The following is a 21745-nucleotide window of genomic DNA, read 5'->3' on the forward strand; positions in this document are numbered from 1 at the left end:
CGCCATGCTGCCCAGGCTGGTCTCAAACGCCTAGGCTAAAGTGATCCTCCTGCCTCGGCCTTCCAAAACACTGGGATTATAGGCATGAGCCACCATGCCCGGCCTGCTTGTAGCTTCTTATAGTGCAACTGCAATTTCCACCAACAGGGATGCTCACGTCATGTTCCACCAAGGCCAACAGGATTTCCTGTTTCATTGAAATGTGTGACATATTTTCATTGACACACCAAAGAAGCCAAGACTTTCCTCTGATGTTGGAAGTGTTAAGAGTGGGAAGATGGGCTAGGATGGTGTCTTTTTGTTTACTACATATTCATAGGAAGAGAAAAGCAAAAGAGGATGGAGTTCTGGGAAATAATAAAATAGTCTGGCTGGGCAGGGTGGCTCATGCCTGTCATTACAGCACTTTGGGAAGCCAAGGCAGGTGGATCGCTTGAGCTCATGAGTTCAAGTAACATGGTAAAACTCCATATCTACAAAAAATACAAAAATTAGCCAGGCGTGGTGGTGTGTAGTCTCCGATACTCAGGAGGTTGAGGCGGGAGGATCACTCGAGCCTGGGAGGCAGAAGTTGCAGTGAGCAGAGATGGTGGTACTGCACTCTAGCCTAGGCAATTGAGCCAAGCCTTGTCTCAAAAACAAAACAAAATAAAACAAAAACTTAGTGTCTATTGGAAGGAACCTCGAAATGATCTTCCAGCCTTCTGGTTTTACAGATGGGAAACTGAGGTCCAGAAAAGGAAAAGTATTATGCAGGATCACACAGCGAGTGAGTGGTAGAGGCATGCTTCAAATCAGTGGTTTGCCTCCAAGATCTGCGTGATTCCCCAAACTCCAGTCAGGTCTCCTTGGTCCCCACTGCTCTCTGCAGAGGTCTCATCAAACGCCTGGCCTGCCTGCACCATACAGCCTGGTAGGTGAGCCGCTGGGGAAATACGTTACCCACCACGCCTTGATACGTGCAGAGGTGGGGGATGTAGGGGTGACTCACTTTATCCTTCAGTTCAGAAGTCATTTCAGAAATCAGAGGCAGGTGTTACTTCATGGTGTTGGAAGTATAGATTATGTTTATTTTCTCCTCTATAATTTCCAGAGTTTTCCAAAATTTTACAACAAACATCTATAATTTTATGAACTCTCCCATCTTATTTTTAAAAAGAAAGAAGTTGGGGGGCAGAGAAATGCCCAGCTCAGTACTGAGATCCATCAAGTGAGGCCAGTCGGTATCTGTCACACCAGGCAGAGGCCCCATGCTGGAAGCCCTGGACGTTACCAGCTCCAAGCCTGGTATCCAAGGCCACTTGGGCAGCCTCAGCCTCCTCCTTTCCTTTCCTCCCACCAGACCCTGCTCCAGAGATATCCTTCTCCCATTACCACCACAAAACGGGACTAATTTTTCAGGGCCCAACACCAATTCTGCTAATTTTTTGGGGGGGGCTCAATCTTGGCTCATCACAACTTCCGCCTCCCAGGTTCAAGGGATTCTCCCGCCTCGGCCTTCTGAATAGCAGGGATGATTACAGGCGCCTGCCACCACGCCCGGCTAATTTTTGTGTTTTTAGTAGAGACGAGGTTTCGCCGTGTTGGCTAGGGTAGTCTCGAACTCCTGACCTCAGGTGATCCGCCCACCTTGACCTCCCAAAGTGCTAGAATTACAGGCGTGAGCCACCTCGCCCAGCCTGGATGAGGGTGTTTTAAAAGCCCTACCTCCCCGTATTGGGACGACCCTCTGGTCTCCCTCCTTGGACCACTGGCAGCACTTTCCTTGGGCCTGCTTTATAATCTTTATCATGTCCTGCCTTGTCCTGGAGTTGCTTGTGCCCAGGTCTGTTTCTTCCACTGGACTGAGGCCTCTTTGCAAGTGGAGCCTGCTTATCAGTTGCCTTTGTATTTCCAGCTCCATCCATAGCCTCCCACATGCTGGACTTCACATGAATGTCTGTTGAACTTATGTGAATTGAAACTATGGGATCCTAAAAGAGGGGTGTGATGTATCAGTTTATGGCAGGGCTCAGGACTCTTGGCACTTTTGACATCTGGGGTCAGATAATTCTACGTGGTGGGAGCTGCAGTGTTTAGCAGCGTACCTGACCTCTACCTATCAGATGCCAGTACTGTTAGAGAGCCCCAGTGCATCCGGGTCTCCTACTCCAGGTCCCGGGTTCATCCTGCTCTCCTGGAGGCCACTCAGGACCCCAGAAAGATCTTTGCTTCTCCACTTTGGTGCATCCGCTCCACCCCCACCCGCACATCCTGGGTTCTATCTTGTCTCCTTTCCTTCTGCCCCACCCTTGTAGCCTGTGCCAGGCTGTAACCCACTGGTTGTCCCTACTGGTCCATGCAGACTAGACTCAGACTGTGCCCGGACACATGCTGTCACATGCTCTTCAGCTCCTTGGGCTCGTCCCCGTGCTTGAACACACTGATGGTGACCTGGCCTGTCTCGGAGCCATACTTGTTCTTGACGAAGACGCCGTAGCGGCCGCTGTCATCACTGTTGACCTTCTCAATGGTGATGGTGACCTCTGTCCCCCTCACTTCCATGCGGTATCGGTCAAGGAAGGTGACAGGCTGGTCATTCTTCAGCCAAGAGATTTCAGGGGTGGGGTCTCCTGAGATGATGCAAGTCAAGCACAGGGTCTGTTTGAAAAGACAGGAAGGGAACAGTTTCACCTGCTTGTAACTTGAACTTAGCATTCACTTTCATGTCCCCAGAGAGCTCCCAGCTCAGGTTGCTCCCTGTGATAGCTCAGTACATGTGTTTTATTGTAATTTATAAAGGGTAGAGATTTTATTTTAACCCCACATCCTTCATCCTCAACCTTTTATTTTGGGATGGAGTCTCGTTCCGTCACCCAGGCTGGAGTGCAGTGGCACGATCTCGGCTCACTGCAACCTTTGCGATCCCAGGATCAAGCGATTCTTGTGCCTTAGCCTCTCCCGAGTAGCTGGGATTACAGATGCCCACCATCAAGCCTGGCTAATTTTTTTTTTTTTTTTTGAGACAGAGTTTCATCTTGTTGCCCAGGCTGGAGTGCAATGGCACGATCTCGGCTCACTGCAACCTCTGCCTCCCAGGTTCAAGTGATTCTCCTGCCTCAGCCTCCCTAGTAGCTGGGATTACAGGCATGTGCCGCCATGCCCAACTAATTTTGTATTTTTAGTAGAGACGGGGTTTCTCCATGTTGGTCAGGCTGGTCTCAAACTCCCGACCTCAGGTGATCCGCCCGCCTTGGCCTCCCAAAGTGCTGGGATTACAGGCATGAGTCACCGCGCCTGGTCATTTTTGTATTTTTAGTAGAGACGGGGTTTCGCCATGTTGGCCAGGCTGTTCTCAAACTCCTGACCTCAGGTGATTTGCCTGCCTCAGCCTCCCAAAGTGTTAGGATTACAGGCGTGAACCACTGAGCCCAGCCATTCTCAACCTTTCTTTAGGAATACTTACTCATTAGAATCTCAGACCATAATTACTCTGGCAATTCATTGGCCCTAGAATGGTCTTTGGTTTGTTTTATTGCTTTTTGTAATATATATGTCACTATGATTTTATCATGCAAGCAAGATTATATTGCTTGAGTGCATAGATTTATGAATTAAAATAGAAAATTACTGAACAAGCTCTAATGCAGAACACTATAATGTAATTATTAAACACACAGGCTCTGGAGTTGGGTTTCCTGGGTGTGAATCTCACTTCTGCCCCTTCAAGCTGTGTGACCTTAGGTCTCTTAACCTGGGTTAAGGGACTCTGGGTTTCCTCAGCTATAAAGTATGATTAGTAATAAATAAAACTATTTCATGTGATTGCCTTGATGGTTAAATAAGCTAAAAAAGATAACATACATGGAATCGTGCCTGGCACAAAGTAAGCACCATCAAAAAGTCAGCAATTGTTTTCAGGAACACTAGATGTGCATAAGTAAGTTCAATCCTAGACGGGCTTTTAGGGATCGCCCAGTAGACATTTCTTGTGGACACTGAAGTCCACAGGCAGAAGTCTAGGATGCCCAGGGCTGTCTAGACACATGGAGTTAGAACTAGGTCAAGCACCCACTGTGGGCTGACACCAGGCCCAGTGGCTTTCCTTTGTACCACATGTCATCAGTGACGTGTGGTCACTTGGCCACTCTTTGGCTTTGAATCCACGGCGCTGCATTGTTTCGTGATCTGTGGTGGATGCACGAAGGAACAAGGCTGTGGGCCGGGAAGGGTCAGTACCTTATCCTCCATGATCGTGGCCACATCCGGCAGACCCCTCACCACTTTGGCACGATCTGGAAGGGAAAGAAGAGACCCTGGTGACGAATCTTTTTCTGCAAGCCACTTGCCAGAAGTTCACAGAGTTGAGGTTTATTTTTAAGCAAGGCTTCTTTGTTTTTCTTTTTCTATTTTCATTATTTTGGATGGAAATCTTTTTTAATTTTTTTTTTTTTTTTTTTTTTTTTGAGACGGAGTCTCGCTCTGTCGCCGGGGCTGGAGTGCAGTGGCTGGATCTCGGCTCACTGCAAGCTCCGCCTCCCGGGTTTACGCCATTCTCCTGCCTCAGCCTCCCAAGTAGCTGGGACTACAGGCGCCCGCCACCTCGCCCGGCTAGTTTTTTGTATTTTTTAGTAGAGACGGGGTTTCACCGTGTTAGCCAGGATGGTCTCGATCTCCTGACCTCGTGATCCGCCCGTCTCGGCCTCCCAAAGTGCTGAGATTACAGGCTTGAGCCACCGCGCCCGGCTAATTTTTTTTTTTCAAAGTTAATTTTTTGAGAGGGTCTCGCTCTGTTGCCCAGGGTGGAGCGCAGCAGCACGATCTCAGCTCACTGCAACTTCTGCTTTCCAGGCTCAAGCAATCCTTCCCGCTCAGCGTCCTGAGCAGCTGCGACTACAGGCATGCACCAGCACGCCTGGCTAATTTTTATATTTTTTGTATTTTTATATTTTTTATATTTTTGTAGAGACGGGGTTTCGCCATGTTGCCCAGGCTGGTCTTGAACTCCTGGGCTCAAGCAATCCTCCTGCCTTGGCCTCCCAAAGTACTGGGATTATAGGCATGAGCTGCCACACCTGACCTTGGATGGAAATCTCTAGAACTGTATCACATGCTTCCTTGTATTCATAAGTAGAATATATGGGATATAGTGTGTTTCTGCCACTGATCTGAGGTCATTTGCTATGATTGGTGGTACCTGGAGGTGACCATGAGATGCTCTTGCCCTCAAGAACCAGGAAGCAGGTAAGTGAGACTACTCTGAGACTTCAACTGGCAAAATCCACACAACGGGTGTGACCAACAAGATCAGAGAAAGTGGGACAGAAGCTTTTGGGACACTTTGAACCTGATCAAGCAAAGGGCCTGGTGGCCACTGTGGGTGATGAGGAAGAGTGTGGTCGTCAACCACTAAGCAGAAACCTGGTCTACTCCTCATGGTGCAGGGGAAGCTGTGGGAACAGGACAGGTGGTCAGCATGGCCTAGACCAGAGATCAGGGATGTGCAAAGAGCCCAATGCGGATGGCGTCTGTCCAGTGGCTGAAAAGGGAGCAGGACCCTGGATGGGGAGGGGAAGGCCCCACAGATGGATGCAGTTGTGGGCAGAAAGTGTCACCAGCGCTTCACAGCTGGATGAAATGATCGTTTCCTTCAGCTCTGATTCCACACACCCCAGCGATCCAGTATTGGTGAATTCAGCTTTCCTCTATTAGTGTCCTGGACGGGGCTTCTATTCAGGATGTGGCATTCCACGATGGGCAGGGACATTCTTACTGGGTGAACGATTAGATTCGTGGTACAAGAGCTTCCTCCTGGCCTGAGGCTGGTCTTGGGCTGTGCTCCCTCCACCGAGGCGCCCCTCAGCCCCCTGCAGGAGCTTCTCGCTGCATGGCCACTTACACCCCTCAATTGCCCCTTCCTGATAACAGCTATGAGCCTGAGGCCTGCACTTCCTGTCAAGTGGGGACACCTGGGGACAGTGATGCCGTGCAGAGCGAATTACCCCCTCCCACACATGGCCTCAAGCTGGCGGTGTGAGTTTTCTTGTCTGTTCTTAGAGCTGTGCTGTCTCCTTCTAGGACCACACCTGTGCTCTGCTGCCTGCCCGGGTCTCTCCCTCCCTGAAATCCTTACTCCTCATCTGCTGGGCCAGTGAGAGCAGACAGCCAGACTCCCACCACCAGGCTGCTTAGAATTGGCTTGGGTTGGAGGGCTGATGAATGGGGCAAGCTTGAGCTCATGGACTTGGTAGTGGCTCCCCCAGTGGCCCAGAGGCCGTGCCATGTGCCTCTGGGTTTGGGGCTTCATCCTGGATTCAATAAGACTCTAAGGCCTCGAGAGCCATAGCTTCAGCTTTAAAGTCACCCTGTCCCCACAGATCACTCAAGAAGGCCTGCCCAGCCTCATCCCTGTCTGTCCCCTCCTTTTTGGTCCCACCAACATAGTCCATGTGCCTGTGAGAATCAGGCTCGCGCTGGGCGCTTGCACAATACAATCCCAGGTGTCCTTGGATTCTGTCTCTGTCCTGCCCAGGTCTTCCCTGCAGCTCTGTAAGACCCTAGAGCCCCACAGACCCCCCTGTGGAACGAGGCCTTCAGCAGCCCACCAAGAGGCTTGAGCTTCCAGGAAGTTTCCCCAAATTCAGAAACAAAAACGACAGAAATATCGGCAGACTTACTCTTCTCGATGATGGCCAAGGCTCTGAAAAACAAATGGGAACAAGGTGTGACGTTCCACTTGGTAAAGGACAGTCCAGCCCAGGTGGAGGTGAGGGGTGATGAGGGAAATGTGGAGCTGGCTGGGGCTCCCAGGAAGGAGTCGTGAGCCTAGTTCATGCCACACCCTGGAGGGGCCTATAATTCACACTGAGAAATGTAGAGGAAACTTACTTCAGCCTCTGGTGTTCAGCCATGGCGTCCTCAAAAGCTGTAAGAAGGACAGAGGAGAAAGGGGGCCATCAGGGCCTCTGCTGTCCAACAGTGGGGACAGGGTGACCCTGGGAGCAGAGCTTATCCCTGCCTGTCCTCCACTCTCCTCCCCATGCCGATGTTCTTTTGGGGCAGTGGCAGGACTGGGTGGGAGGGTAGGTGTCCCCTCAAAAGACCATGGGATTTTTTTTCTTTCTTTTTATTTTGTTAAAATAATTTTTAAATCTTTCTTTCCTTAACGCCTATCCCAGAGTAATCTTTATTATTATTCTTTTGTTTTTTGAGACAAGATCTCACTCTGTTGCCCAGGCTGGAGTACAGTGGTGTGATCACAGCTCATTGCAGCCTGTATCTCCTGGGCTCAAGCAGTCCTCCCACTTCAGCCTCCCAGGTAGCTGGGAATATGTGTCACCATGCCCAGCTAAATTATTTTCATTTTTGGTAGAGATGTTGCCCAGGCTTGTCTCACTATGTTGCCCAAACTGGCCTCAAACTCCAGAGCTCAAGCGATCCTCCCACTTCAGCCTCCCAAAGTGCTGGGATTACAGGACTGACCCAGTGTGCCCAGCCTGTTCATGGGATTTTCTAAGCAGGGTTCTCTGCACACATAGGTGGATGGCTCACCTTGCCCTGAGAGATCTGTTGAGAGCTGCCGGACTTCCTTCCCTGCAGCTATTTCCAGAGTGTATTTGCCCTTGTCTGAGTCTTTGGGGTCCAGGATGTGAAGCCAGATCTCATCCAGGGTGGTGCCCGTCCTTATCCGATCACCACTCTCCAGACGTTTGTCTCTGGATGTGAGGGTGGAGAAATGGTTAAGGCTGCCTGTCTGCAGGTCAGCAGATACCCCTGCCCCAAAATCCTCTCCTGTGGTTTTGTTTCAAGATCCGTGGGCTATGGGTGGTGACCATTCATGAGGCACCAGATAAATATCCATTCACTTATTCATTATTCAACCCTTCATTCATCATTCAATACTGCATTCATTCATCCATTCATTCATTCACCAGTTCTTGTGGCATGACAACTATGTGTTGGTGCTGAGTCCGCATTTGTGATGCATGCCACAGGCAGGGACCCTAAAGAAATGGTGCTCCAGGGTCCGTGACTGCCACTTCCCTCACCCTCAGGAGCCAACTTCCTTACCTCTTTATTCTCCTTTTAAACTCTCCCAGGCCTTCTTCCCACAAGCACTCTAACCTTTTGAAACCACATAAGATCCTGGCTAACATGGTGAAACCCCGTCTCTACTAAAAAATACAAAAAACACTAGCCGGGTGAGGTGGCGGGCGCCTGTAGTCCCAGCTACTTGGGAGCCTGAGGCAGGAGAATGGCGTAAACCCGGGAGGCGGAGCTTGCAGTGAGCTGAGATCTGGCCACTGAACTCCAGCCTGGGCGACAGAGCGAGACTCCGTCAAAAAAAAAAAAAAAAAGAAACCACATAAGGTGAAACTTTTCCTCTTCTTTACTTAAATTTCATTCCTAGAGACACTGTCCTCTGTTCCCAGTGTTGTGTTGCAGAGGTGACACCTCTGTGCTTAGTCACAGGGCTGAGAAACTCTGGCTAGGGGAGGAACCTATTGTCCTGAAATTCCATCTGGCCTCGGCTCTCACTCATTTGACAACCTTGACCAAATCAGTCAAGCCTTCTCCACAGAATGGGTGCAGTCATGTCTGCTCCACAAGGCTGAGGCATGCATCTGATACAAAGCACTGGGAAAACTTTGCTGTTGGATTATCTGGGGTCACTCAGAGAGTGGCTAAGTCTCTGTGGGTACCTCATCTATCCTGCCTTCAAGCCCTGGCTCTCAGTTAGTGGCCAGCCCTGCAGACCCTTTTCCTGCATGTTTCCCCTAAGCCTGGCTGACCAAGTTTGCTAAGGTTGCACAGGCCCACAAGGATGCCCTGACCCACCTGACCACTTGGCTCTTCTTCGTCCCTGCATCCCTTTCTCCCCCGGTTCCCAGCTGCTGCTCAGAGACTGATCCTGCTGTGGCCATAGAGTTTCCAGAAAAATGTTGTCCCACCAAGGTTCCCACCTTCACTGGGAGATCTCAGCAAAGCGTTTCTACTCCTCCCACTGCTAATCTCTATCCTCAACTCCTTCTGTGGACAGCAAGACCAGGAAGAGACCTTGTCTCTACCAACCACTGGGACTGGGCTCTGTTTGGAGGACCGGGCTCTGCTTGGAGGACTGCACAGGGAGAAGGGAGGGAGGCACCCGTGGGTCAGGTGCTGAATCCTTTCCAGCCTGGCTGGGGCTCTGGGGCAAGGCAGACCTACTTGTGGAACCAGGTGGTTTTCATGTACTCCACGTTGTAGTACTTGACCTTGCTGAAGATCCGGATCCCTTCCTCGGTCCCCTGGATTTTCAGTGGAGTTGCAGAGAGGGCTGGGGAGACAGAAGAGAAGGATGAGTCTTCCCTGAGGCCATTTAGGCATCAGATTTGGGGGCCAGCTTGTCTGACTCTGCCTGGGGGGCGGGTAGGTGCTGTAGGGGAAATGCAGTGCTGTGAAGAGGCAGGATTTTCTCTTCAGTGTTTGAGGTTGGAAATTAAACCCACCCCCAATAGCCAAGGCCAGTGTTAGGCTGCTTGGAGGCTGTTGGGCATCAGGGCAGGGCTGGGCAAAGAGGCGAGCTGCTTACCACCAATCCTGCCCAGCTCGGTGAAGATGGCATCCAGGGCTGGAGGGAGACAGAGAGAAGGGTTAGCTGGCATAGGGCTCCCCTAGGGATGTGCTAGGAGTGGGGACATCCTTGAAAAAGGCTGGTGGAGCCCATGAGCTGCTCTCGGGGGGACAGGCAGCTCTGTAGGATGACTCTCATAGTTTGGGGATAGGAGGGGGTTCAGGGCACTCGGCAGTGGGGTGGGGAGAAGGGCACTATGGATGGAGGACAAATATGTAAACCTGACAGTTTTTTGCAGGTTGAGCCAATCAGCCTGATAAGAAGCCTGGGCCCGCTGTGGGACGGAGGAGTGAACTCAGGCTTTGGGTCTCCAAGCCTGGACTCACTGTGGTATACTGTGGTGAACACAGGCATCAGAGTCACACTGACCTGGCTCCTGCCACTGACTAGCTGTGGAATCCTGGGCAAGTCACTTATTCTCTTTGTGCTTCAATTTGTCCAAGTGGCATGGGATCCCATAAATCTTACTGCACAGATCACATCACAGTCTGCTCCACTGTGCTCCCTCCACAGTCCCTGACCCATCGCCAGCTCCTACCGTCACCCGTGAGGTCCAATATGGTGTCGTCCTCCCCTCGATCATCAGAAACCATTGCTCTGTAAATTCCCTTGTCCTTTTTGGACAACTGGAAAGAAGGATGAACGATGGTGGTGTCAGCATGGGCTTCAGAAGGAGAGATGGCTACCAAATCAGGAGGCCTGGGCTCCAGGCCTGCCCCTCACTCTCTGTGTGACCTCAGGTAAGAAGACCCTTCTCCTCCCTGGGCCTCCGTTTACTTATCTGGACTGGGTGAGCTCTAAGGCTCCTTTCAGCTCCAGAGCCCTTGGATTCCTAGCTCGGGGATTGTCTGGGCCTGGGGAAGGGGTGGAGTAGGGGGAGTTGAGGGCAGAACCAGACACCTTCATTTGCATTCACAGGCGGCTGATTTGAGCACAACACAGTGAGCCTCACTTTGCAGAGCTTGTCTGGGCCTGGCCCACCTTTCACTCCCTGGGGGCTCCTGGATGGAGGGACCCCCACCACCTGCAGTTCCCCAAGAGGAAGCATGTTTTCTCCTGCCCAGGACAAGGGTGTTCTCTTGGCCCATGTTTTTCAGCCCCAAATTAAGTCTGAACAAACACTCAGCAAAGCAAGAACCTGAGTTGTGCTTTCAAGGCAAGGTCCAGAGATCAGAAGTGACCTCTCATTACACAGCACCTTCCTTCAGTCCCTCATCTCTCAATACTTCCCAGCAGGACCATCTCCACACAGTGGGTTTGGGGCAGGATCCAAGACAGAGGCAGCTCTTAACCTGAGGATTGAGGAGCTGAGCCCCAAAAATCCTCTCTTATGTCCTCACCATCCCAGGAAGGCTCCAAGGTCTCAGCCAAACCCAGAGTGGGTGGCTGGAGTGGCTTCTGACCCCACCCTCTAGCTTTATGTCTTTACACTGAAACTCTCTGAGCCTCAGTTTACTCATCAGTAAAATCACGGTATCATCCTTGCCCTGCCTGTGTGCTACAGCTGCTGTGGGGATCAAGGGAGGTAACTCTTAGGAGGCCAGAAACTTTGCACCAATGGGACTGATGATTATACTAAAACTCCGTAACTATGAAGCACCTACTTGGTGCCACAGCCTGTCTGAGTTGCTTGCACAGTGGTGGCAAAGGCTGACTTGGCATCAGCCTGGCCAGGATTTGGGAGAAGACCTTGAAATCATTGTTTTCTTCCTAGTCAGCAAACCTCTGTTTGCTCCAGTCCTCCTGGGCACCCAGTGAGGCCACAGACATCAGCAGCAGGGCAGAAAAAGGTTGACGTTTAAGAGCAAGCCTTGTATTTCTCTCTTAACCAGGCCACGGTCCGCCAAAGGCCATAGGGGAGGACTTGGGGGGAGAACTGAGCTCCAGCCCTGCTTTATTCAGCCCAGATCTGCCCCACCTGGAGACATCCTTCCTGTCCTGAATCCTAGACTGCTGGGCAGGAAGCAGGTGTTGAGAGAGCATCCCTTCCAACTCGCTCAGGTTGCAGATGAAAGCTGAGGTCAGAGAGGGACAGGGGCTAGCCCAAGCCTGCACAGTCATTGGCAGGGCCAGTACTGGAGCTAAAGAAGAAAATCAGTAATACTGATTCCGTCTCTATTGAAAGTTTGGGGGTTTTAACAGTTTTTGTGTGCATTAATTTTGAGTTTTTAGAATATTGCATACAATATTATTTATCTTGATTACTGAGTTTTTTTGGTGCCCCTTAAATTTTGTGCTCAGGGCTTCACTTGCATCAACCTAGCCTCGGCCCTGCCTCTGACTCCCAGCCCAGAGCCCTCCCTGGCTTGCAGCCAAAGGAGAAAGTGAGCCCTGAAGCTGGAGCCACACTTGCCTCTTCGATGCAGAGCAGTCCCGTTCCCGTCTCTGGGTCGTACTGACCATCTGGCATCTCTGCCCTCTGGAAGAACCACTGAAAGCGAGTCTCCTTCTTGGTGTTTGTCACCTGGGGAAGGTGGGGAATGAGGAGACTGTCAGGCTTGTTTCTTTTCGAGTAAAAACACACCTGTGCACACCTTCAGGCATCTCAGCCGAGTCCTTTCACATACCGTATGACTCCTCTGCTGGCTTCCGGACTCTGAATTCTTGCTAATGGTTTTCCCTCTGCCTCTTCATCCCTGCCCTACTCTATTTTCCTTGTCAATGTTCATATGCTTCAGTTAAATGTCATCTCCTCCAGGAAGCCTTTTTTTTGAAGCACCCCATAGTCACCCCCCATCACGATTCATCAATTTCCTGCCCCATTCGGGTCAAGCGTGAGTGATGCTGTTTTCCAGTGGTCCTGCCTTGACCATGGGCTCCCAAGGCCCGCAGAGACCACTTCATCATCTTTGTATGTTCAGGACCTTGCAGAGTGGCACATAATAGATGCTCTGAGTTTACTGACTGGATATGCCTCTGGGAGAGCACCCACCCTCCCCTTCCCCCGTTATCTCAACAGGCCGAAGGGTGCTAAGAAGGACCTTAGGCTTTGGAGTCAGATAGACTGGGCTCTCCCTCTTACTATGTGGCCTTGAGCTATTTCCGCATTTGTTTTCTCATCTATAAAGTGGGGATAGCAATGCCTATGTCACAGATGATCGTGAGGTGGATGAAATAATACTGAGTCTCTGAGTACAGGATAATCATAAACACAGGGAGAGCCCTCAACATACAAACGCTCGCAGGCTCCTAGACCCCCTGACCCCTCAAAACCCCTGCTGGAGCCACTAGGATCTTGTGCAAGGCTGGTCCACCTCACACTAATCCCACCCCATGGGCCTGGGAAGGTGGGTTTGCTTTTTGGGTTACATGCAGTCTCCTCGGGCATACTTTCTGTGTGTGCGATCAGCCAAGTACAGAGTGTGGAATTTAGGGAACCAGGTGGGCAGGGACAACAACTGGGCTTGGGGATAAGCCACAGGTCCCCCCGCGCTGGGCCTGGGGGCAGGGCAGGACTTGCCTTGCATGTCAGCTGCACTTGGCAGTCCTCTGTGACCTTCCACTGCAATGGCTGCTCAAAATAGGGACCTGTGTGTGCAAAACAAATATGCCCACCGTCAGAGAGCCAGGCTCAGCCAGGGTGCCACCTGTGTCCAGGCAGGGATGGGGGAGGGGCAGTTAATGGCTATGGGCTTCTCAGATGCTGCCCCTGCCAGGGCTGGGACGGGGGTGAGGCAAGGGTGGTGCTCAGGGTGCAAATTTCTTTCTTTCTTTTCTTTTCTTTCCTTCTTTCTTTCTTTTTTTTTTTTTTGAGACAGAGTCTCACTCTGTTGCGCAGGTCGGAGTGCAGTGGCGCGATCTCAGCTCATTGCAACCTCCGCCTCCTGGGTTCAAGGATTCTCGTGGCTCAGCCTCCTGAGTAGCTGGAATTACAGGCATGTGCCACCATGCCCGGCTAATTTTTGTATTTTTTGTAGAGATAGGGTTTCACCATGTTGGCCAGCCTGGTCTTGAACTCCTGACCTCAAGTGATCTGCCCACCTTTGTCTCCCAAAGTGCTGGGATTACAGGCATGAGACAGTGTGCCTGGCTTCAGGGTGCAAAATTTAAGAGGGCTCAGCTCTCATCCTCAGGTCAGGCAAGAGCTATTTTGATCTGACATTGGGACAGAACTGGACTGAATGGCAGTGGACATCCCTCGGGGGCCCAGCAGGGCTGGGGGTCCCATTAACCCCCAGTCCAGCATCTCTAGCACGAACCAGTGGCCAGGGATTTTGAACTTCACTCCAGCAGCTCTTACCCTGTTTTCTCTTCCAGTCCCTTCTCTTAGCATCTGCCTGCCTCAGAAGTTTGTCAAAATCTGTGAACACAGAGGGAGGAACCAGCATGAGCCGAGAAGAGTGTGGGTCTGGAGAGGGGACATGGGGCAGCAGAAGGCGAGGGGTGTGCTCAGCGGACTGCAGAGCCGAGGACTCAGGGCTGCGGGGCAGGCCGGGTGTGCAGGGCGGGGAGGGCGGGGCTGACCGTCATCCACCAGTGTCAAGGTAATCTGGTTTTTGGCTTTTCCGTCTTGGAGTTGAGCGGTGTACGACCCTTTGTCCTCCTCAGACAAGTTCTGGATGATCACTTCCACCAGGCCCTTCTCTCGGTCAAAACTGATTTTGCGGTTCTGAAAAGGACAAACTCCAGAGTCCTTTTCCCTGTTCTGGGAACTTTGTTGAAGGGCACACTTCAGGGTGCAGTGGGCTGGGGGGTGGTAAGCGCAGAGCTGTCAGCCTTCAGAGACTTGGGCGGGATGTTGGGTAACCCTCTGCGGCTCCCCCCACACCCAGTCCCCTGGATACTTGAATAAGTATCATTGAATAAAATTGAATAAAAAATATTGAATATTTTTATTCATAATATTGAATAAAAAAACAATATTTTTGTTGTTGTTTTGTTTTTCTTGAGACAGCCTCACTCTGTTGCCCAGGCTGGGGTGCAGTGGCGTGATCAGTTACAATTTAATAATAAGCCCCCAACGCCCGCTGTGCCATGATTTTGCCTGTTTTCTTTTCTTTTCTTTTTTTTTTTTTTGAGACGGAGTCTCGCTCTGTCGCCCAGGCTGGAGTGCAGTGGCCGGATCTCAGCTCACTGCAAGCTCCGCCTCCCGGGTTTACGCCATTCTCCTGCCTCAGGCTCCCGAGTAGCTGGGACTACAGGCGCCCACCACCTCACCCGGCTAGTTTTTTGTATTTTTTAGTAGAGACAGGGCTTCACCGTGTTAGCCAGGATCGGATCTGCCTGTCTCAGTCTCCCAAAGTGCTGGGATTACAGGGTCTTTTTTTTTTGAGACAGAGTCTCGCTCCATCGCCCAGCCTGGAGTGCAGTGGTGCAGTCTCGGCTCACTGCAGCTTCTGCCTCCCGGGTTCAAGCAATTCTCCTGCCTCAGTCTCCTAAGTAGCTGGGATTACAATCATGTGCCACCACACCCAGCTAATTTTTGTATTTTTAGTAGAGACGGGGTTTCACCATGTTGGCCAGGCTGGTCTCGAACTCCTGGCCTCAAGTAATCTGCCCGTCTCGGCCTCCCAAAGTACTGGGATTACAGGCGTGAGCCACTGTGCCTGACCACTTATTTTCTACTTCTTTTAAAATAGGAAAAACCCCATCGGCATGTGTAAAGGATATTGGAAAAAAAAGTACTCATGTACTTGCTACCCAGTATTAACACTCATTTACATTTTACCATATTCCTTAACAGGAAATTTCATTTTCCTCATTTAGGTTCTTTCTCCCTCTGGCTTTATTTGTATGTATGATTTGGAGGAGTGATCTAATTTTGTTTCATTTTTCTATAGGGACAACTATAGAAATATAGTTGAATACTAATGAGTCCAGACTTTGTAACACTTCCTATACCATGTGGTAAGGTCATTGCACAATCTTTATGCAGAACTTTCAAGTCAGTTTTCTGATTTGCACCTTTTGATGCTGGGACAACCAGCCCCATTGCACAGATGCAGAAACAGAGGCAAGACAGGTGAAGAGACCTGCCAAGGTCATATAACCCACAGGGGGTGGACATGAGACTCCTGTCAGAACTAGTGCCTTCTTTCTATAAAACATTTTCTTTCTTTCTTTCTTTCTTTCTTTTTTGTCGTTGGACCTTTGATATATATATAACACATATTTTCTTTTCTTTTCTTTTTGTTTTTGAGATAGAGTCTCACTTTATTGCCCAGGCTGGAGTGCAGTGGCACGATCTTGGCTCACTGCAACCTCTGCCTCCTGGATTCAAGCGATTCTCATGCCTCAGTCTCCTCGGTAGCTGGGATTACAGGTGTGCACCACCATGCCTGGCTAATTTTTTGTATTTTTAGTAGAGATGGGGTTTCATCATGTTGGCCAGGCTGGTCTCAAACTCCTGACCTCAGGTGATCCACCTGCCTCGGTCTCCCAATGTGCTGAGATTACAGGCGTGGGCCACCCCGCCCAGCCACAACATGTATTTTCTAATGGCTGCTTTGCCATCTGGAGATGAAATTCACAAATAATATGAGAGTGAGTCATGAATTTGAGTGTCTCATGAGGTTGAAATTGCCATGTCAGCAGGTAAACAGTTGAATATTGACAAATCATGTGGTTTGATCTAATACAACCTGTCTACAGATATGATTTACAAAATAATATACTCTAACCATAATATAAAGAAGAAATAAGTCATTTAAAATAAAAATATTTCAATATAGACATGCTTGGGTATAACCTCAATTATGCCACACTGATTTATAATGAATTGGTTTGACTTTAAAAGAAGAAAAACCAAAATATCAGAAACTGTTCTGCACAAAAGCAGGAAAATGAATGAGCGTAGGTAAAGTAGCCAGCAGAATAAAAATTCTCCATTCAGTGTATAGTGAAATTGCACACTTTGGGAGGCTGGGTAGGAGGATCGCCTGAGTTCAGGAGTTTGCAGCCCAGGCAACAAGGCAAAACCCTGTCTCTACAAAAAAATATTAAAATTAACTGGGCATGGTGGTGTGTGTGACTGTGATCTCAACTACTCGGGAGGCTGAGGTGGGAGGATCGCTTAAGTCTGGGAGGTTGAGGCTGCAGTGAGCTGAGATCATGCCACTGTACTTTAGCCATGGTAACAAAGTGAGGTTCTGTCTCAAAAACAAACAAAAACAGAAAACAAAAAATAAAATTGTTTGGGAGATGGAGGCAGAAGGAGTACTTGAGGCCAGGCGTTCAAGACCAACTTGGTCAACACAGTGAGCCCCCATCTCTAACTAAAAAGATTAAAAAAAAGAAAAAAATGTACAAAAATACTTTGTATTTGTATCTAAAATAGAGTTAGGGTCTAGCCTTGGATAATTATAGGCATGAATGCAGGTTTTTCATCTTAAGAATGTCTGGTGGGGTAATCAAAAGTTGTGGGGGGGATGGAAATTTTGTTTGTGGGAATGTCCCTTGCATTGGCCAGCATGTAGTGTCCCTGCCAACCCCCACCCCCAACATCAGCACTGGTACTAAAAGCCAAGGGTCCTCATCCCGTCCCCACCACTGAACGGCAAAAGCACACCGTCATTTCTGAAATGGCCACTAGGGGGAAGTACCAGCCCATGCAGAATCATGACCCCACGAGGCCACCTCCCGGGCAGGGGAGCCTCACTTCAGGGATTGTGAGCACCCAATTACCGGAGAGCTGAAGATCTCTTTGTTGTTGAAGATTAGATGGAGCTCAGCGGCTGGAGATAACTTTTCTACTTCCAGCCAAAGCCGCACCTCTCCTTGTTCCAGGATGTCAATGTTCCAGCCGGAGATCAGTTTGATCACTGGGAGGCGCAGGATGGGAAGGGGGTGGGTTGGACCCCTTCTCCCTTTCCCGCTCCTTTCCAGCCCCACCTGGAGCACACCCTTGGCATCTGACATTGCAAAACGCTTAGAGAACCTGAAGGACACTCTGCTGGGTGGGGCTCAGAGGAGGGTTTTCCGAATGCCCACTCTGGATTTATTTAATCTCAGCGAAGCATTTCCTCTTCTAAGAGCTCTGGGGCTGCGGTTCTCAACCTGGCCGGGCATTGGATCCCCGAGGACTTTCAAAAACCCTAGCATGTGGGCTCCATCCTCAGAGATTCTGATTTGTCTGGGGCATGGCCTAGGTATTGGGATTAGGAAAGGTGCCATCATGATTCTTTTGTGTAGCCAAGTTTGTGACCTCCCCTGCTCTAGGGACTGCACACACTGTCCCTAGCCAACGGAGGGAAGCAGAGGTTTAGAAGATCCCAAATCCTAATGACTAAAGAGCCAATGATAGTAATTATAAAAGAGGACAACACCCACATTTCCCTTCCTCGCATCCCCTTTCCTGCTGCCCTTTTCCGTCTGTGAGCTTCCTGAGTGGTCTCTGACCTTCTAGCTCTGTGGTTTCCCCACCCTCTGGGGGTTGTTTCCTGGTCCTTGGCCTGACTCTGTTCTGCTCAGAACATGCCAGTGGGCCCAGTGGGGGCTGCACAAGGCTGCAGCTTGGACTGCTTGCTTACCTGGGTTTCTGATGTCGTGACTCAGCTTCTTCAGCTTCTCCAGCTCTGGGATAGAGGGGAGTAAGGAAGAAACCAGAGAGAATGAAATATCCTGCCTGGGCGTGGGAGGCCCACAGGAGCCATCCAATGATCCTGTGCTGGGTCAAAGTTCCAAGAGACACCTCCCCCCAAGTTGGGGTCCCTTGGCTCCACAGGGGCCATGATGAATACTGTGGGCCTTTGCCCTGGGGCACTGAGGGTGATGCCAAGGCTGCTGCTGACCACCCTGAAGTTGCGTCTTCTCCCTGTCCTTCAAGGCCTAGATCAAGTCTTACTTCCCTAGAGGAGCACCTGCCATGTGCCTGGTTCTGCATACTTCATTAGTCCTCTGCAATGCTGTGGGCTGAGTATTACTGTCTGCCTCTGGTCACTCTGGGACCACTGGTGCCAGGGCCTCATTGCTCACTCCTGTCATATGCTATCTTAGTGTCCCTGGGTCCGAGCACTGCAGCCCAGAAGTCTCAGATTGTTCTAGAATGCTGTCTTTTTGCTGACTGTTTTTTCTTCTTCGTCTTTTCTTTTTTTTGAGACAGAGTTTTGCTCTTGTTGCCCAGGCTGGAGTGCAATGGTTCGATCTGGCTCACTGCAACCTCTGCCTCCAGGGTTTAAGCGATTCTCCTGCCTCAGCCTCCCAAGTAGCTGGGATTACAGGAGTGTGCCACCATGCCCAGCTAATTTTTTGTATTTTTAGCAAGAGACAGGGTTTCACCATGTTGGCCAGGCTGGTCTTGAACTCCTGACTTCAGGTGATCCGCCCGCCTCAGCCTCCCAAAGTGCTGGGATTATAGGCATGAGCCACTGCGCCCCGCCTGCTGACTGCTTCTTTGTGTTGCCTCTTCTGCTAAGGCGAGCTCTGAATCTCCGTGAATGTCTTGTACACAGTAGGTGCTCAGTCAATACGGACTGTGTGGATGAACTGGAGGGGCAGAGCCCACGCCTCATTTTCTCTAGTAAGCCCCAGAATCCTTAACACAATGAGTCTAGATTCATGGCAAGCACTCGGCAAACAAAACCAAAAAACACCATCATTTTCATGGATGGCTTTAGTTTGCATAGAATCATCTGATTGTATCTGCATAACAATATTGTTTCAGGTGGGGGCAGCCAGGGATTATAATCCCTCTTTATGGGCGAGGAAACTGAGGCCCAGGAAGGTGGCATGACTTGTCCAAAATCAGCCAGCAAATTATGGAACCGGAATTGGAACCCGGGTCTCTCTGGCTTCTGCTTCTTAACAAAATCAAAAGGCCTCATGTGCCACGAGCAGGATAGACAATAGGCAAAGCCTGTCCTGGTTGCTATGGAGGGAGCAGAGCATCTCATTGGCTGTGAGCACAGGCTTTGGTTCAGTTTAATTTATCAAATATGGATGGTCCTTTAGACGTAGTATTCATTCTCTGGTTACCCACAGTCCTCAACACTCCCTATGGTCACCCCATTTCTCAGACCACCTGCTGTTTGCAATTTATCATCACACTTGCACTGTTGTTTTTGGGGGCCACAGAAAGAAACAAAAATAATTCGGCCGGGCGCGGTGGCTCAAGCCTATAATCCCAGCACTTTGGGAGGCCGAGACGGGTGGATCACGAGGTCAGGAGATCGAGACCATCCTGGCGAACACGACGAAACCCCGTCTCTACTAAAAAAATACAAAAAACTAGCCGGGCGTGGTGTCGGGCGCCTGTAGTCCCAGCTACTCGGGAGGCTGAGGCAGGAGAATGGCGTGAACCCGGGAGGCGGAGCTTGCAGTGAGCTGAGATCCGGCCACTGCACTCCAGCCTGGGCGACAGAGCGAGACTCCGTCTCAAAAAAAAAAAAAAAAAAAAAAAAAAAAAAAGAAACAAAAATAATTCTAGTACCTTTGCTTTTACGAAAAGCGGGAAAACAGGCTGGGCACAGTGGCTCACGCCTGTAATCCCAACACTTTGGGAGGCTGAGGTGGGCAGATCACAAGGTCAGGAGATTGAGACCATCCTGGCTAATATGGTGAAACCCCATCTCTACTAAAAATACAAAAAATTAGCCCGGCGTGGTGGCGGGCGCCTGTAGTCCCAGCTACTCAGGGAGCTCTGTCAGGAAAATTGCTTGAACCCAGGAGACAGAGGTTGCAGTGAGCCGAGATCATGCCACTGCATTCCAGCCTGGGCGACAGAGCGAGACTCCGTCTCAAGAAATAATAATAATAATTTAAAAATAAAGAAGTGGGACAACAAAAGAGAGACCAGAAAAATGTAAATTTCACTGGGCAGGGATTTTTGTCTGTCGAGTTCACTGATGTAATATCCAGGGCCTACCTGGCCTGTGGCAGGTACTCAGTAGATATCTAGTGATGGAAAGAATGGGTGGGTGAGGGCCTACTTCTCTGTAGAAATTGCCACTTTACTTATTTTGGTTGCTTCTTGCTGACCTCTGTGTGCATTTGTGTTTGGGACTCTCTCTCTGGGGAGGTGGCCGGGAGGGGGCAGGTGCATTACCTTCCTCGGTCAGCGTGTGGCTTGCGGAGATGTCTTCATCGGCATCAGTGACTATGACTGAGTAGGTGCCCAAATCCTCGAGGCCAGGTTCTTTCAGGATGACCTTGGACCTGGTAGAGAGAGGAGAGCAGAGGCTCTGGGAGGAGCTCCTTAGTCTTGTGCACTAGAGGCCTGGGAGCCAGGGAGTCCAGGTTGCCTCTGGTGAGCCTGTACCACAAGCAGACCCTGGCCAAGTCAGGAAGCACAGGCTGCTGCCTCCTTCTACCTCCTCAGGGTCCCCTCAGGGTCCCACCTTCAATGGTGCCATTATCTGGGCTCTCTGGCACTGGGTCTGAACTGGTCACACCACCCTGACCTCCTCCAGGGCTTGAGGCATAGGCTTTATGCCTTGTTGGACAGATCTGAGGCCATGAGCCGCTGGGGGAGGAGTGAGACATGGGGGCATTTGACAGGGGTCCTTGTGGTCATCTGGTCCAACTCTACATGCTATAGATGAAGAACCTAAGTACAGAGAACTTGTAAGAGCAAGTCCCTGGCACCCAGGCTAGAAACCAAGTCCTCTTTGAAGGTCTCCTCGAAGGTACTGAGTTAGGGGCACATGTAATTCCCTACGGAAAAGGAATCTCCAAAAGAACAGTGCCATTGGCTGAGTGCAGTGGCTCACGCCTGTAATCCCAGCACTTTGGGAGGCTGAATGGGGAGGACTAGTTGAGCTCAGGAGTTAGAGACAAGCCTAGACAACGAGTGAGACCCCATCTCTACAAAAAATACAAAAATTAGCTGGGCATGTTGACGTGTGCCTGTAGTCAAGCTACTCAGGAGACTGAGGCAGGAGGGTCGCTTGAGCTTGGGAGGTCAAGGCTGCAGTGAGCTGAGATCATGCCATTGCACAGCCTGGGCAACAGAGCAAGACCCTGTCTCAAAAAAAAAGAAAGAAAAGAGAAGAAAAAATAGCACCATTGCAGTCCCGTAAGTGCACTCTCCACTCTTCTCACTAAGGTTGCAGTCAGCGTCGGCAGAGAAAGACCGAGCAGCACCTTTCAGCCATCATCGATGAGTCCTGCCCCGTGGTCTCAGCCAGGAGTGTCTGCCAGCTCCTCTGACAGTATTTGGGTCTCGTTGAGCAGTTGTTTCTCCTCTCGCCTCATTTACTTGTTTTTTTTTTTTTTTTT

At 50.3% G+C, this 21745-nt stretch overlaps 1 protein-coding gene across 1 annotated transcript in view; it reads right to left on the reverse strand.

The window, feature by feature from the left end:
- Nucleotides 1-1047: 1047 nt before the first annotated feature.
- The window catches only part of MYOM3 (myomesin 3), a 61742-nt gene continuing 41044 nt past the window's right edge, over nt 1048-21745 (reverse strand). The window contains exons 23-37 of the mRNA XM_011945593.1: nt 20574-20683; nt 18061-18105; nt 17216-17352; nt 14057-14201; nt 13833-13892; nt 13053-13120; nt 11946-12056; nt 10131-10218; nt 9551-9589; nt 9187-9295; nt 7531-7694; nt 6868-6904; nt 6657-6679; nt 4219-4274; nt 1048-2640 (exon numbers count right to left, since the gene is read on the reverse strand). Of these exons, the coding sequence (XP_011800983.1) occupies nt 2377-2640; nt 4219-4274; nt 6657-6679; nt 6868-6904; nt 7531-7694; nt 9187-9295; nt 9551-9589; nt 10131-10218; nt 11946-12056; nt 13053-13120; nt 13833-13892; nt 14057-14201; nt 17216-17352; nt 18061-18105; nt 20574-20683 (1456 nt within the window). The 3' untranslated portion in view covers nt 1048-2376. The remainder of the gene's footprint in view (nt 2641-4218; nt 4275-6656; nt 6680-6867; nt 6905-7530; nt 7695-9186; nt 9296-9550; nt 9590-10130; nt 10219-11945; nt 12057-13052; nt 13121-13832; nt 13893-14056; nt 14202-17215; nt 17353-18060; nt 18106-20573; nt 20684-21745) is intronic.

Source organism: Colobus angolensis, unplaced genomic scaffold, assembly GCF_000951035.1.
Source record: "Colobus angolensis palliatus isolate OR3802 unplaced genomic scaffold, Cang.pa_1.0 Scaffold240, whole genome shotgun sequence".
Taxonomy (NCBI): domain Eukaryota; kingdom Metazoa; phylum Chordata; class Mammalia; order Primates; family Cercopithecidae; genus Colobus; species Colobus angolensis.